This window comes from Quercus robur, chromosome 9 (genome assembly GCF_932294415.1).
Source record: "Quercus robur chromosome 9, dhQueRobu3.1, whole genome shotgun sequence".
Classification (NCBI taxonomy): Eukaryota; Viridiplantae; Streptophyta; class Magnoliopsida; order Fagales; family Fagaceae; genus Quercus; species Quercus robur.
In genome coordinates this window covers 15,539,709-15,557,186 of record NC_065542.1, presented here as the reverse complement: position 1 = coordinate 15,557,186, position 17,478 = coordinate 15,539,709, and the positions used below count along the sequence as shown (strand labels likewise).

The 17,478-nt window shown below is 32.7% G+C and overlaps 1 protein-coding gene and 1 pseudogene across 1 annotated transcript in view; one reads left to right on the top strand and one right to left on the bottom strand.

Annotated features, from left to right (window-relative positions):
• The first annotated feature begins 9,525 nt into the window (after window positions 1-9,525).
• Window positions 9,526-17,478, top strand: part of LOC126700769 (single-strand DNA endonuclease 1-like) — a 55,632-nt gene continuing 47,679 nt past the window's right edge. Inside the window, exon 1 of the mRNA XM_050398956.1 lies at window positions 9,526-9,630. Within this exon, the coding sequence (XP_050254913.1) occupies window positions 9,563-9,630 (68 nt within the window). The 5' untranslated portion in view covers window positions 9,526-9,562. The remainder of the gene's footprint in view (window positions 9,631-17,478) is intronic.
• Window positions 14,016-17,472, bottom strand: LOC126698696 (tropinone reductase homolog At5g06060-like; annotated as a pseudogene).

Sequence of the window (17,478 nt, the reverse complement as noted above, 5' to 3'; positions counted from 1 at the left end):
AATTTGGTTAAAATGGTTCAGTGTCAAATTGTCAATTAGTTTATGCATGGAGTATTTTTGATTTTTTTACTTAAGTTGTTTTGGTTTAAATCGATTTGGCAATGAGGTTATGGTAGACAACACCCTCCCATAGACAACAATCCCCATGGGCAGTCCAAGAGGCAAGCCAGTCAGGAAGATCAATAAGGTCTTGCTTGAACTTAAGAAGAGCATGTCACTCGGTATCGATACAACGAACCTTAGAGAGTCCGATGCAAAAGAAGAAGAAGTAGTTAGGAATAAAGGGAAATGCAAGAAAAAGGAATGAAATGGGTCTTAAGGAACCCTTCATCATCAAATTATTATTATATTATTAGCTACAAGTGCAAGGCTTACTCATAAAAAAATTACACTAGACTTTGGATGCTAATTTATAGGAGACTGACAACAGTCTTGTGCTGATAAGTTTTTTATTTATTTTTAACCCTTGGGATTCACATGATGATGAATAAATTGATAAAATATAAAAAATAAAAAAATATATAGCATGTTTCACATAAAATAAATAATAAAAAAGCGAGTCTTCTAAAATCTTCCACTCTAAAAAGTTGTATTTTTCATTTTTCTGTAAAATAAAAGTTTATTATTTTGTTTTGTCAAAAAAAAAAAAATTTATTGTTTGGCATTGTCTAACACAATTGATGGGGAGTATGCTCAATATTTTTCCTTCCTTGAGGCCAAACATTTTTTATAATTTTTTTATTCAAAATAAAATAAAACAAAAGGCTTGTCTTCCACTAAAAAAGTAAAAAAAAATAATAATTTTGTCTTATAGAAAGCATTCAAAATTTTCTAATCAATTCATGATTCATGTTCATAGAGTTTAGACTACAAATAGCAACCGCAATCATCTTTCTCACTAGTCACAAAACATAAACCCTTTTGCATAGTCTTCCACTACAAAAAAAAGAAGTCTTCCGCTATAAAAAGCAAGTCTTTCATTTTTAAAGACATTAATTGTGTGAGGAATATTATAAACACAGAAATTTTTTCAATAGCTAATTAGACAAATTTTTATCGATTCTTGTTTGAGCATGTCATCAATATCGTGTTTTCACTTATCAAATTATTAAAATAATTTGTCTTTTCGATAGTTGTGATTTTTGTTTTTGGAAGAATTTGAGTAACACAAGTGACTAGGGGGAATCCTTCAGAAAACTAAGTTATTAGTTTGAATCTCTCATTTTTCTGGAAAATGAGAGATTAATTGATGGGTTTATTTATTTATTTATTTATTTTTAACGAATTAATTGATGACTTAGGACTTGTGTATGTGTGTGTGTGTGTGTGTGTCTATAAATATATATATATATATATATATATATTTTTTTTTTTTTAAAGGAGTCCTCTAGTTTGCATAATGTTAATAGAGACAACTAGTCTCATAGTAATATGAAAGGAAGTACTAAATTTGCTATCAAAGTTTCTCTCCTCTCTTCCCCCTAATTCGGTACCACCAATGCCAAATTTTTGCGGAATTCAACACTTAGGGTAGTGAATTCTCTCAAGTCTCTTCTCAATTACCTAAATTAGTTGACACAATCAATTTGTAAAATTTCTTGTTGATGAATAAGAGATTTGGAATTTAAACCCCGCTTACACTAAAAACCAATAGGTATCTTGGCTTATTCATAAAGAATAATTATCATAGAATGAATACTATAGATTAAAATTCAATTTCGTGTGTGTCTATATAAATTTTTATATATATATATATATATATATATATTATGATGAAGCCATGACAAAGTGATCCTCTCTAGAGTGAGGAAATGTAAATGTTAAGGAAATCTACAATTGATAATATATATAAAACTGAAGTTGTTTGACTTTTGACTAACCACATAAGATCATGCTATATAAGTTTTTGAGACTTCAATTTATAATATAGATAATTATCAAGGAGCATATACTATAGATTTTCAATTTACTTCCTTCTAGATGCCTAGAAATTTTATATTGTTCTAATTAATCTGAATTGTTTCAAATGCCATTTTTTTGGAAGTTTATAGTTGATTGATGACATGTTTTCTATATTTCCAACTCAATGCTTTCCGGGAAATGTTCTTCATAAAGAATTGGACGAAGAGTTGAGCTTGATGGTTTAGGACTTGTATATATTTAAAATCATTTAAAATCCAAACAATATGAAAGAGAGTCCTCCAACTTGCAAAACGTAATAGAGACAATTAGTCTTATAATAATTACAAAATTATGACTATTTTTTATTTGCAAAAGAGAAGATAAAATAGAGGTTAAACAAAATATCCAAAACTTTGAGTCTCCATTTGAAAACCCAAATTAGACTGGCTCCTAACCATAATGGGGCTACTATGCTGCCACCATTGTGACCAAGATCAAAATACAAAACGATATTTTTGAATTCATGATTATTCAAATAGTGATAAATTCATTTTACTACTTTTTTTTTTTTATTTTAGGAAATTATAAATTTATAATTCAAAGACTTTGAACCTCTAAAGTCTTGAAAAGAGAGTTTTGGAGACTTCGTTTTTACTGTCCAGTCTCTCGATTCGACGAAATCCATACGTTAGGCAGAACTTCTCAATTTAGAAAATTGTTTCTTTAGTACCTACTTTTCCACACTAACAATAGCATTTTTGTCTGTCTAGATTTTTCAAGAAAGTGTCTTTCAAGAAAATTAAAGCTTGATTGTGACTATATTTAAAATCCAAACGATATGAAAGAGAGTCCTCCAACTTGCAAAACATAATAGAGACGATTGGTCTTATAGTAATTACAAAATTATGACTATTTTTTATTTGCAAAAGAAAAGATAAAGTAAAGGTTAAACAAAATATCCAAAACTTTGAGTCTCCATTTGAAAACCCAAATTAGATTGGCTCCTAACCATAATGGGGCTACTATGCTGCCACCATTGTGACCAAGATCAAAATACAAAACGATATTTCTGAATTCGTGATTATTCAAATAGTGATAAATTCATTTTACTACTTTTTTTAATTTTATTTTAGGAAATTATAAATTTATAATTCAAAGACTTTGAACCTCTAAAGTCTAGAAAAGTGAGTTTTGGAGACTTCGTTTTTATTGTCCAGTCTCTGGATTCGGCGAAATCCATACGTTAGGCAGAACTTCTCAATTTAGAAAATTGTTTCTTTAGTACCTACTTTTCCACACTAACAATAGCATTTTTGTCTGTGTAGACTTTTCAAGAAAGTGTCTTTCAAGAAAATTAAAGCTTGATTGTGACTATATTTAAAATCCAAACGATATGAAAGAGAGTCCTCCAACTTGCAAAACATAATAGAGACAATTGGTCTTTAAGTAATTACAAAATTATGACTATTTTTTATTTGTAAAAGAAAAGATAAAATAGAGATTAAACAAAATATCCAAAACTTTGAGTCTCCATTTGAAAACCCAAATTAGACTGCCTCCTAACCATAATGGGGCTACTATGCTGCCACCATTGTGACCAAGATCAAAATAAAAAACGATATTTCTGAATTCGTGATTATTCAAATAGTGATAAATTCATTTTACTATTTTTTTTTTTTAGGAAATTATAAATTTACAATTCAAAGACTTTGAACCTCTAAAGTCTTGAAAAGAGAGTTTTAGAGACTTCGTTTTTATTTTCCAGTCTCTGGATTCGGCGTAATCCATACGTTAGGCAAAACTTCTTAATTTTGAAAATTGTTTCTTTAGTACCTACTTTTCCACACTAACAATAGCATTTTTGTCTGTCTAGATTTTTCAAGAAAGTGTCTTTCAAGAAAATTAAAGTTTGATTGTGAGACCTTAGAATCTTGACAACAAACAATAGGAGACATCGAAACTAATATCGTGTAAACTGGGTTTTCTTTGTTGACAGCTTGAAATTTTGGTAAGGTATGAGTCCCTAAGTAAAATAATAATATAAAAAAAAAAGTGTGGTTAAAATGGTTCAATGTCAAATTGTTAGTTAGTTTATGCATGGAGTACCTTTAATTTTTTTACTTAAGTTGTTCTGGTTTAAATTGATTTGAGGTTATGGAAGACAACACCCTCCCATAGACAACAATCCCCATGGGCAGTCCAAGGGGCGAGCCAGTTAGAAAGATCAATAAGGTCTTGTTTGAACTTAAGAAGAGCATGTCGCTCGGTATCGATGCAACAAACCTCAGAGAGTTCGATGTAGAAGAAGAAGAAGTAGTTAGGAATAAAGAGAAAGGCAAGGAAAATGAATGAAATGGGTCTTAAGGAACCCTTCATCATTAGATTATTATTATATTATTAGCTGCAAGTGCAAGGCTTACTCATAAAAAAATTACACTAAACATTGGATGCTAATTTATAGGAGATTGACGACAGTCTTGTGCCGATCAGTTATTTATTTATTTATTATTTATTTTTAACCCTTGGGATTCACGTGATGATGAATAAATGAATAAAATATACAAATATAGCATGTTTTACATAAAATAAATAATAAAAAAGCAAGTCTCCTAAAGTCTTCCACTCTAAAAAGTTGTGTGTTCTTCATTTTTTTGTTAAATAAAAGTTTATTATTTTGTTTTGTCAAAAAGAAAATTATTGTTTGGCATTGTCTAACTCAATTGATGGGTAGTATACTCGATAAAATAAGAAGGATGTTAGTTTAAATCTCTCATTTTTCCTTCCTTGAGGCCAAACATTTTTTATAATTTTTTTTATTTATTTTTTTTTAAAAAGGCTTGTCTTCCGCTAAAAAAGTAAAAAATAATAATAATTTTGTCTTATCGAAAGCATTCAAAATTTCTATTCAATTCATGATTCATGTTCATAGAGTTTAGACTACAAAAACCAACCAGTCATCTTTCTCAGAAGTCACAAAACATAAACCCTTTTGCATAGTCTTCCACTGCAAAAAAGAAGTCTTCCACTATAAAAAGCAAGTCTTTCCTTTTTAAAGACATTAATTGCATGAGGAATATTATAAACACAGTAGTTTCTACAATAATTGATTAGACAAATTTTTATCGATTTTTATCTGAGCATGTCATCAATATCGTGTTTTCACTCATCAAATTATTAAAATAATTTGTCTTTTCGATAGTTGTGATTTTGTGTGTGTGTGTGGCATTAGACTTATTTGAATTCTTCTTAAGTAACACAAGTTTTTTTTTTTTTTTTTTTTGGAAGAATTTGAGTAACACAAGTGATTAGGGAGAATCCTTCATAAAACTAAGTCGTTAGTTTGAGTCTCTCATTTTTCTGGAAAATGAGAGATTAATTGATGGTTTATTTATTTATTTATTTTTTAATGGATTAATTGATGACTTAGGACTTGTGTGTGTGTGTGTATATATATATTTTAAAGGAGTCCTCTAGTTTGCATAATGTTAATAGAGACAACTAGTCTCATAGTAATATGAAAGGAAATACTAAATTTTCTATCAAAGTTTCTCTCCTCTCTTCCCCCTAATTCGGTACCACCAATGCCAAATTTTTGTGGAATTCAACACTTAGGGTAGCAAATTCTCCCAACTCTCTTCTCAATTACCTAAATTAGTTGACACAATCAACATAACACCTATAAACAAAAATGATAATAATATTTAGTTGAAAGACTCATAAAATTTGAAGAAAAATAACCAAAACTTTGAGTCTCTTATTCAAAAACCCAATTTAGATCAAATGCCTCCTAACCATAATGGGGCTACTACGTTGCCACCATTGTGATCAAAATCAAAATATAAAACGATAATTCTAAACTCCTAATTGTTCAAATAATGATAATTCAATTTCTTTGATTTTTTTTTTTTGAAAATTACAAATTTATAATCCAAAGACTTTGAACATCTAAAGTCTTAAAAGAGAGTTTTGGAGACTTCGTTTTTCTTTTCCAAAGTCTTTAAAGCCTGCTTTATGTTGGGCAAAACTTTCCACACGTTAGTGTCTAGTTTTCTCCACTATATAGTTTTTCCAAGAAAGTGAAGTTCTAGTAAAGTAAAGCTCATGGGTCCTCAAAATTTTGTCCGCTATATAGTTTTTCCAAGAAAGTGTAGTTCTAGTAAGGTAAAGCTCATGGGCCCTCAAAATTTTGTCCACCACCTAGTTTTTCCAAGAAATTGTGAACTTTCCACACGTTATATAGACTTTTGGTGTCTAGTTTTCTCCTAGAAAGTGTAGTTCTAGTAAAGTAAAGCTCATGGGTCCCTAAAATCTTGTCCACCATCTAGTTTTTCCAAGAAAGTGTAAACTTTCTACATGTTATAGTGTCTAGTTTTCTCCAAGAAAGTATAGTTTTAGTAGAGTAAAGCTCATGGGTCCCCAAAATCTTGTCCACTTAATTTTCCACATGTTAGTGAAAGTGTAATTCTAGTAACACTAACGTTTTCTTTTTTTTGATAAATAGTAACACTAATGTTGAATACATTCAATTGCATTTTTCTCCATTTAATTTTTTAGTTAATATAACTTATAAATATTTTAACCTAAAAAGCCGAAACCCAACATAAATGAGCTCAATTATGATATATTAATCACTTATTCCTTTCATTATTATTTGATGTTGGACTTCACTCGCACGTGTACACCCAACATCTAACACTCTTATTAAAAAAAAAAAAAAAAATCTAATTCTTGAATTCTAAGAAGTGACAAAGCTGATGTGGATAAAAAATCTATGTAGAACTTAAGTCTTAGAGACTCAAGTTTCTTAAAACAAATTATAAGATTGTTATAACTTATAAGAGAACTTAAGTTTAAGGATTTTTATAACATTTTAGTTTCCTTTAAGGAATTGAGACTCAAATTCCATGTGAATTTTTATCCGAACTTGAGTCTCCACATTGACTTTTTTTTCCACATCATATTTGCCACCTCTTGGAACTCAAGTCATCGAGACATGAGTTTCTTGAGTGAACTCGAGTCTTAGAGACACGAGATGCTTCATAACTAAAATCTTTGTTTTTTGGGCCACATAACAAAATTGTTAACAAAAACTGTCCAAAGGGGAAAAAATCCAGGTTTTCTTTGCTGATGGGGTGAAATTTTGGTAGGGTACTGAAAGTCTATATATAATTCCCGAAGTTAGGAAAAAAAAAGACTATTAAAATGTGTCAGTGTCATTTAGTGAAATGCATGGAGCAGGATAGGCATCTTTGACGTCTTATGTTAGTCGTTTTGGATAAAATGCTTCTAAATTAGGATAAAAGTATCTTGTCTCATTGTCTTTGGTTTCTCTCTCTCTCTCACAGGGTAATCTTTGTGGAAAGTTAAAAAGGTAAGAAAACCGTGACGATTATGATGGACCAAGTGAAAAAGGAAGCTTTGATGAACTACCACATGAACTACCACACCTGGCCACAAAGGAATGAAAGGTTCACATACTTTATGGCCCATGGTGACTATGATTGAGAAGTAGTGGAGTACTTGGAATGTGGTGACTTGGAAGGTTGATGGAATTTGGAAAATGGGTTCAAATACTCTGTAATAACTCATTGGATTTCTTGAATCCAAATTAATTCTTATTTTTTATATTGATTATTGTTGGTTGCCGCATTATCATTTTTCCTTTCCTTTGGCATATACTCTTTTTTTTTTTTTTTTTTTTTTTTTAGGAAAGTGTCTTGGGTCATTTTGGTTGGAGTAATTTAATTTAAAAACAAAACTTTATAAATTATTTTGTAAAACGGAGTCTTATAAGATAAAGCAACTTTGTATTACTTATTTGTGGTAATTGCTCACTTCACATAAGATTATTGGACTTGTTCGCAATGAGAAAATATCACACAGCTAGGAGACAAGAATACAATTGCAATTCACTGTAGGCTAATGATTCTCATTCTCTTATATTCAAAGCTAAAATCTGCACTCTTGATGACCATACTTATTAAGTCATTTAATAATTTTCAAATTGTAATATATCATATATGCATACCACTGCAAACAATATAATTGGAATTAAGTTCTAAGTCTTTACATATGACATATGTGAACTCATATCTAGATTGCAATCAGATGACAATGCTAATGCAACTTGGTCACAGTAATTGGAAAGTACAAGGATTAATAATTTAGCTAGAGGTAGCATCTAGCTTCCTCCCATGCGTAAATCCACTTGTTAAATATTTTCCACAGTTGTGTACTAACTTTCAATCAAAGAAAATGTCATTTTATGTTTAAGAGTATAACTTACTTTTGTATTTGTTAGGGGTCTTTGTGCAGCAGTGGCACGCGTCTTGTTTTGATATGTTAGTGGCTAGACCTTGGTTTTTTTGGAGTAGTCGAGTCTGGTACTCATGCCAATGGATTGTCCATTGCTCGCTACTGTTGCGTTTTTTCCTAGGCAAAAGACAATATAATGAGTAATGAAAATAATAAATTAGTGTGAAAAATAGTTTTATTATGTATGGATTATTTTAGCATGATTTGAGTTATGAAGCATAATTAAATGTGAGAAAATATGTTACGCTATGAAGTATATACAAACACGTATGAAGAAAATATGTTTAGATAACCATAAGCAAGTCCAAGCAAGTATCTTTGATAGTATTAAACAAATATATTTGTCTATACCCAACTTAATTTATGTATATAGTTTTAAATCCATGCCAACAAATACATTAAGCAAGATTATATGTAGATTAAATTTCAGGCATGGTTTTACTATGATCATTGTAAATCCTCAAACCCAAAAGTATGTTCCACCACAATTTTGATGATATATGTTTTGTATTTTCAGTTTAATGTTGTTAACCATTTCTAATTTTAATAAGATTTTTCTCAAAGAAAATGTAGTGATACACATTGAGAAGACTTTGAAACCCAATGGCATTGATTTATTTTGTTGTCGAGGACTTTAGAACTTTAAAAAAAAAAAAAAAAACCAATGTCATTTCTTATGAACTTGGTTTTTTATTTTATTTTTTTATTCTTTGGTTTAATAACTGATTATTATTTTCTTTGGTTTCTCAACGCTTACAAATCTTCTACAAAACTTAATTAACAAGAAAAATAAGATAAATAATAGAGAAAACTTTTCAAAAGAAACTTTTATTAATTAAAAAAAAAAAGTTACATTGCAAATTGCATTTCTAACTTTGTTTAAAATACAACTTCCATATCATCCTTCTCATTCTAAAAAGTATTTATAGGAATGATTTTTTTTTTTTTTTGAGAAACAAACACACACACGCACAAGGGAGAGGGAAAGAGGTTCTAACACAAAGACACATCACAATTCCACTCAAAAACCATGGTAGGAAGAGAAAACAACTTAATTAGGAAAAAAAAAATCCTAATTCAACTAGGAAAAAGAAAATTCTAGTCCAAACTAAGAAAGCATAAAAAAAAAGTCCAGCCCAAAAGAACCAAATTTTGTAAAACCAAAAAAAGGCCCAAATCTGATCCATTGGGTCCAATTATTATCTCTAGTCACTCACCATGTTCGGTACACAAGTTGCAGAAGCACTCGCACAAATCACATTCGGCATTTTCATATTTTTAATGGATAAATAATAAAACTTCGAGTTTTCAAAATTCCCTCTTTGTCTCAGTCTCAGTAGTTAGTATGGGTGTGAAGAACTTGTGGGATATCTTGGAATCATGCAAGAAAACTCTACCACTTCACCATCTCCAGTAAGTTTCCCACTTTTCTTCTCTCCTTTTCTCGCCAACCAAATAGAAGATTTTTTTAGAAAATAACTATAAAATCCAAAGAATATCATTAGTTAGGAAACGTTGTTGTAAAATCGAGTTTATTATACTCGACTTTCTTTTTGCAATAGCTGACAAAATATCATATGCACAAAAATTGAGTTAAATGAACTCGATTTTTATACATACAAACCGAGTCCAATTGATGTGGTTTTTATACACAGAAATCGAGTCCGTTGGACTTGATTTCTCTGTATAAAAACCGAGTCTATTAGACTTGTTTTGTATGTATAAAAACCAAGTCTAATGGACCGGTTTATTATAGACTGAAATCGAGTCCATTGGACTCGATTTATGTTTTCTTTTCTGCCACGCGTCACTCAAATGTGTCTCTCAAAAAAACTCTTTACTCTCAAAAAACTCTCTCATTCCCTCCCACACTCACGGTCCTCTAAAAAAAAAAAAAAACTCTTTACAGAACTCAAAAAACTCTCTCATTCCCTCCCACACTCACAATCCTCCCACAGTCACAGTCCGCTCACTCAAAAAACTCAGTCTCTCTCTCACTCCATTCCATCTCGGTCTCAGCTCCGGTCTCTCACTCTCTGATCCGGCTCCGTCGTCGTCCGTCTCTCTCACTCATTCCCTCTCTGCAGCTCCGTTGCCGTCACCTTCTCCGTCGCCGTCGCCCCTCCGTCTCATTCTCAGCTCCGGTCTCTCACTCTCATTCCCGCTCCGTCGCTTTGCCGTTAGCTTCTCCGTCGCCGTCGCCGTCAGCTTCTCCGTCGCCGTCGCCGTCGCCGTCCCAACAAACCGCAGGGTATTCTCATTTGATCTCTTCTATGTGGTTTTTGGGTTTTTACATCATTGTATGATTTTTGCTTATTTTCTGTTTCTTATATGTTCTTTTATTTTTTTTTATTTTTTGGGTGTAATGTGAATTGAGTTGAGATTAATGGGTTTTTGGATTTTTATTTTTATAAAATGTTTATTATTATTAATATTAATATTATATATTTCTGTGATTTGAATTGAGTATGACTATGCACAAGTTATGCTTACCAGTAAATAGGTACTAGCATTGATACTGTTATATCCATTTTCTTTATAGGAAGAAAATTTGGAATGGTATGCTTTTTTAAGAAAAAAGAAATTGGTATGAGTAGAATTCTCAATTTCAATTGATTGTCTGAATTCTATTTTGGTACTTGTTGATGGTGGTATTGAGTAGAGTTTCTGGGTTTTGTTATGTAATTTTTAATATAGGTGGTATCCGAATATTTTTTTTGCTTTCATACAGAAATATTCAATCTCTTGTCTGAGTTGGATTAACAACTTTCTAGGTTGGCTCCGCTGATAGTCTATCACAAAAGTAAGGACTCTCTCTCTATTCCTTGCAACTGATATATGTGTTTGCTTTTGATTACTCCTTTTTTCTGGGTTTATTGGTAATGGATGATTTTCTATTGGCATGCATTGTACTTGATAGCAACGCAGATAGTGAACATAACTATATGTTTGCATATGGTGATAGTCTTCCCGATGATCATCTATATAAAAATCTATATATCCATGCATGGTTTCTATATACATTTACATTTTGCATTGATATTGTGTTTGAAAACATAATTTCTTTTTTAAATATATCGAAAGTTGAGGGTGAAAAATAACTGGATCCTAAATATTTTCGTTATAAACACTAAAAGCTACCAATTAAACTATTAAGGCTCTTGGCACAAGTCTAGTGTAAACACATTTGCCTTGAAAGTTTATTGCAAATTTTGAAAGTTTGTGTTTAAAAATTTACACTAAACTCATTTTTCCAAAACACGATTTAAATGTAAAACACAAAATTTCTAAGGGTGTGTTTGAATTGGGTGAAAACTGTTTCCGGAAATCATTTTCCGTAAAACCGGAGTGTTTGGCTGTCACGGAAAATATCATTTTCCGGAAAATGACTTCCGGTTGACCAATATTTTCACCTTTGACCCGGAAATCATTTTCTCCCCTCATTTTCACTTCAAATCACTTCCGGAAAAAGAGAGAGAGAGAGAGAGAGAGAGAGAGAAGAGAGAGCCCAGATCAGAGAGAGAGAGCCTAGATCGCGCCGTGCCGTGCTGACGAGCGCACCGCGCCGACGAGTGACGTGGTGCACAATCGCGATCGATGAGATCGCATTGTGCGATCGTCGATCGAGCGGCGCGATCGACGATCGCGATCGACGAGCGCGCTCGTTGGACGATCGCACCGCTCGTCGATCGATCGACGAGCAGTGCGCGTCCGACGAGTGCGCTAGTCGGACGAGCGTTTTGCCGGATTTGATGCATTTTATGGTAAAATGTTTAAATGAACCAAACACCAAAATTAATTTTCCGTAAAATGAATTTTGTGACAGCCAAACACATGAAAACGTTTTCCTTTCCGGAAAATAGCATTTCCGGAAAATAGATATTTTCCGGAAATGGTTTTACGCGAACCAAACACAGCCTAAATTTCAAATGTTGCACTAACTTGTATATCCACATAAAAGTTCAGTGCAAATTTTGAAATCTATGGAAAATTATTTAATGTTACACCCACCTAAATCAATAACTACTAAACTCATTAAAAACATGATGCCACATTTAGTCTTTAGATTGCCTTTTCAAAACATGATTTAAGTGTATAAAACATAATTTCCAATTTTTAAAATACTATTTGGTAATCAAGTCTTCAGTGTAATTTTGAAAATTTTGCAATCTATGCAAAATTTATTAAAATGTACATATCAGCACCTTTAAAGTTTAAACATACTCTTCTTTTTTCTTTTTTCTGTTCCCATCCCTAGACTCTATCCACATTACCATTTTACGTTCTCCTTTCTATGAAGTGTTTTTAAATACAGATTGTTGTGAAAATCAAAGAACTGTAATGTTCTGATTTATCGGAGCATTGCTCTAACTCCTTAGAACACATTTGAATGAAAATGGAGGAATGTAGAAGGCGTAGAAGGCGTAATTAATTAGCTCATACTGAGCTTTTGGCAGCATATTGAGTTTTTTATATTTATGTTTATTCCCTGTGGTTGATTGTCATACTTATCGTTTGTGCAAGAAATTGGGATCCTTGCCAATTTAACATGTGCTTATATTACTTTTGACTCCCTGAACTTCGTGCAGTATGATTGCTGTTCCTGCTCAGCTCCCTGATGAGTTTGGTCCTGGGCCCATTGACCATTCGGTGTTAAGGTTTGTAAAAACACATCTAGCATGCGCTGTTTGGGAAGGCAAGGTAAAAATTAAAACCGACCACCTGCTGAATATTCTCTTCTTATCCTTTTACATTATGTTGATTTTTTTTTTCTTCCCATTTCTGAAATTCTAAGTTTGTCAATGGTATTACTAGCTTTGAATGCATGGTCATGCCCATTAGTTGGGTTAAGTTAGATTGGTTAACTGTTAGTGTGGGTGTACACTCTGCTACCATTCTCTCTTTCATCTAGAAAACCAAGAAAAACGCTCTGAGATGAAACTAATGCTAAAAGTATGAAATTTAAGCTAAAAGGATCATAGTTATGTTCCAAATATTCCAATACGTAAAAAATTAAATGCAGTCAGGCAACCCTCAATAGAAGAATGATGAACTAGCATTATTACCAGAATGTTATTACTTATTATCTAAGAAGAAGAAAAAATCATAACCAGAAAAGGTTGAGATATATAATAAAATAATGTAACAGCTAAGCACTGTAAAGAAGCATATAAAAATGGATATAAAAAAATTAAAAACAAAACTAGACAAGGATTTGATCTTCCTACCTTAGATTGAGAAGTTAAGGCCTCATCATATTGTTTTATGAGTTCGGGTGGAGCAATGTTGTCAATCTTAGCTTCTAGTACTGCAATGGGAACCTTAACACCTGAAATCAATCACCAAATACCAGTAAACTATGACACAAAATTGTTAATTTTTTTTTTCTATTTTCTAGTAGGAGTACAAGTACAAGTACAAGGAAGAAATTAAAGCCCATGAGTCTTATTTTATGTTTTGACTTCTTTTCCTATTTGGTTTAGGAGTTATTAAATCCTTTTTGTTTGTTATTATTAATCCTAGACACTATAGGAAGGTTAATTCTTTGTTATATAACACTCACTGTAGCACACACACCTTTGAAATCATGTTTTGAAAACACAATTTCAATTATAATTGTGAATGGTGAAATAAAGTTTTAAAAACACAATTTCAAAATTTTAACTGAAAATAGGATTTCAGATGGCATGGCATTGTGTGTCCCATACACAGTGTATAACTATCACCACTCATCCAGTTCACATTGGATGGAATTTAAAATGCCACTTTTACAGAAGAGAACATATGGAAATGTCTCATTTAAAAATCATAAGGAGATTGATGTTTATTGTTAGTCATGTTTTGGGAGGAAGCCACTTAGTGCCACCCCTCCATCCACACAAATAATCTGCCCGGTTATGAAAGAGGATGCAGGTAGGCAAAGGAATGCCACAAGGGACGAAACTTCCTTTGCCTCTCCAGGGCGTCCAAGAGGAGTTCTTGCATTTACCGATTTCGAAAATTGCTAGTCATTGAGAGCCTGCAATAGTAATGAGAAGTCACATAAAGGACTTATTTCATATCATGTAAATGAATACAGAATTATTTTTAACTTAGTGAGCTGTCCAAGTCTAAGCAACATCCCAACTTCTGGAAAAATGTTTTTGAGAATTAAAGCCTAGGAGTTCCATTTCTATTTCAGGTGTAAATGTCGTGCACCGTTGCATGCACGCACACGCACGCCCACACACGTTTCTATTATCTTTTAACTCTACATATGACTCGCATGTGGCCCAAATAAATAGAACATGATAAAAATTAACTGCACACAGAACAGTGAAAAACACATTCATTGAATGCACAAGCATGGTGCTACACAATGACTCCTAATATTGTCTTTGGCCCACTCACATGCCAAATCTTTAGTTAGTTGGTTTATTGCTCTGCATAGAGAGAAAAAAAGAGACTAGAGTCAGAATTTAAAAGTTTACAAATCCATAAGGTTTGAATAATATGCACATTGTTTTAACAGATCAAATCGAAAAATAAAAATTTAAATTACATAAGTATATTACCTTTACTTGCACCGTAAATAGATCCAACATTTAGTGCCACCACACCAGCAATAGAAGAAATACAAAAAATGCTTCCTACTACTGATGTTTTCAAAAGAGGACGTGCCAGCTGGCGTAAATGGTAAGCAGATTCAAGATTGGTAGTCATAACGGTAGAGAATTCTTCAGCTGTGTAATCTACAGTCAGTTTCCAGATGTTTGTCCCCACATTGTTTATCTAGGATTAAAAATTTAGTAAGAACAGGATTTTAAAGGTTCACAAGAAGGAAAGCCATTCCAAGAGTAGCTGTGAACATTTCTATAAGAAACATTGGTATGAGAAACTCCTTTGGAGGATTCACAAATATGAAAGTTTTCTAAATTTAGTTTATGCAACTAGCTAAGCAAAAAACTATCCTGCTCCTGGGTTCAGGCTACCGGAATTAGGATGTAAAGAATGATTGAAGAAATGCATTGGCAATTTGTTTATACCAGAACCCTGGATGGTCCTTTTTTCTTCTCAAACTAAAAACAATGATATTGATGGTATAGTAAATGCTTTTATTTTATTGGTAAGTTATGTACAATCCCAATGACTGAGTATTAAACCCATAACCCTACCCTCCACCTAGCACTTGCAAAGGGAGGAGCTGTTAGTTGAGCTAGAGCTCATTGGCAATGACATAGTGGAGGCTGGTTAAACAATTATTTATAAATATGGTGATGTTCAAAATACACAAAGCCATATACAAGCTACAAATTTGGGAAGCCCAAATAACATAACATGGAACAATTACCTTGGTAAATACATAAATGTCACACGCAGCGCACTAGGCTCCTACCTTTACGAGGTCTAAGGAGGTCAATGGTAGGTAACTTTACCCCCAATTACAATGAGAACATAATAGAGGAAACTACAATTCGATGCTAATTCACATTAGACTCCGCTATGTTCTAATGTGGCAAGTGATGATTTTGATGTCCTAACTATCTTTAAATATTGTTATAGATAAGCTCAATTTTTTTGTTTTTTTTTTTTTTTTGGTGGCTGAATATTGGGTTTTATTTCACCTAAAAAGCTGCACAGTTCAAACTAGAAAGCTACAACCAAAAAGTTTCCAATCTTTCAGAAAGTAACTTCCTCTTGATTTTGATGTCCTAACTATCTTTAAATATTGTTATAGATAAGCTCAATTTTATTGTTTTTTTTTTGGGGGGGGGGCTGAATATTGGGCTTTATTTCACCTAAAAAGCTGCACAGTTCAAGCTAGAAAGCTACAGGAAAAAAGTTTCCAATCTTTCAGAAAGTAACTTCCTTATGATCCACAACTACATCTCTTCAACCAGTTCCAAGAATTATCTACTCCCTAAACCTCATTTCCAATTAAAATCTTTGAAAATTGGTATAGATAAGCTCAATTTCTTGGTTTTTTTTTTTGGGGGGGGGGGGGGGGGGGGCTGAATATTGGGTTTTTATTGTACATAAGAGGCTGCTAAATCCAATCTAGAAAGATACAGGAAAAGGATTTCTCATCTTTCAGAAAAGTGACTTCATTATGATCTGGGAATCCCTCCCTATAACCAGCAATTATCTACTCACTTTAAATTCCTCAAGTCTGGCAATTCGTTTGTTTCAAAAATGACTTGTTTTCTTGTGTTGTTGCAACTCTGAAAATGATCCAAATAACATTTTATGTCATTTACCTCGCACAGAAAATTATTATTTTTTCATTTAGGCACAATGGTGATGGAGGTGGTGGGGATGGCAGAAGAGGTGGTGCAACAATGAGGGTAGTGGCAGAGGTGTCAGTAGCGATAATGTGACGGCAATGGTAGTGGTGATGCTGGTGTTGGTGACACAAAGGAATGGAATAGAGAGGGTACAATGGAATGGCAGAAAAATAAAAGACATTTAACAATACATGGAACCTATTTTCTGTTGCAATCCCATTTGTGTCTGTCACGGTTATCCAGAATGATTTCACTTAATGAATTCCATCGATAACCTCACTTCTATTCCAGTCCCACAACAGCAGTAATGATTCATTGTTACATTACAATTTTGTGATGCTAAAATTGCCATGTAGAATGCAATGAATTAAACTAAACACATCAAAAATAAATAAATAAATAAACTGAACTCAATTGAGACCTACAAGTATATTAAGGCTCCTGCTAAACACTGACAATACTGTGTCCATCAGCTTGACTCGTTTACCACGACACATCACATCACAAACTGAACCTGTGACTTGGAAACCCTTTATCTCCCAATCATGTAAGCATGCATTGAGATAAGCTTCATTCCTTGAGCATGTATGTACTTTCACACCTAGCCCTGCCAATTCCTCCACAACAGCATGCCTGAGACAATTACAAAACATTGCAATAAGCCTTTACTAGTTTTTATAATATTAGTACTCTGTAGCCATTGGCCCCATAGAGGTAGAGTCCTTCAAAAAAAAACATCCATGAAGCAATTAACTAGAGAGAGAGAGAGAGAGAGAGACCCAATTCCTTGTGTTCCACTAGTAACAAGAGCAGTCATTTCCAGAGGTGACCATCTATCATCTCTGCACCTACTCCCTGCTTGCACCATGTTATCCCCCATCTTAATCTTTCCTTGATCTATTGATTTCAATGTACTTCCAGTAGCTCAAATGAGTTATAGAGTAATGATTACAATGTTTTCTATTGATTTCAATGTACTTTCAGTAGCTCAAATGAG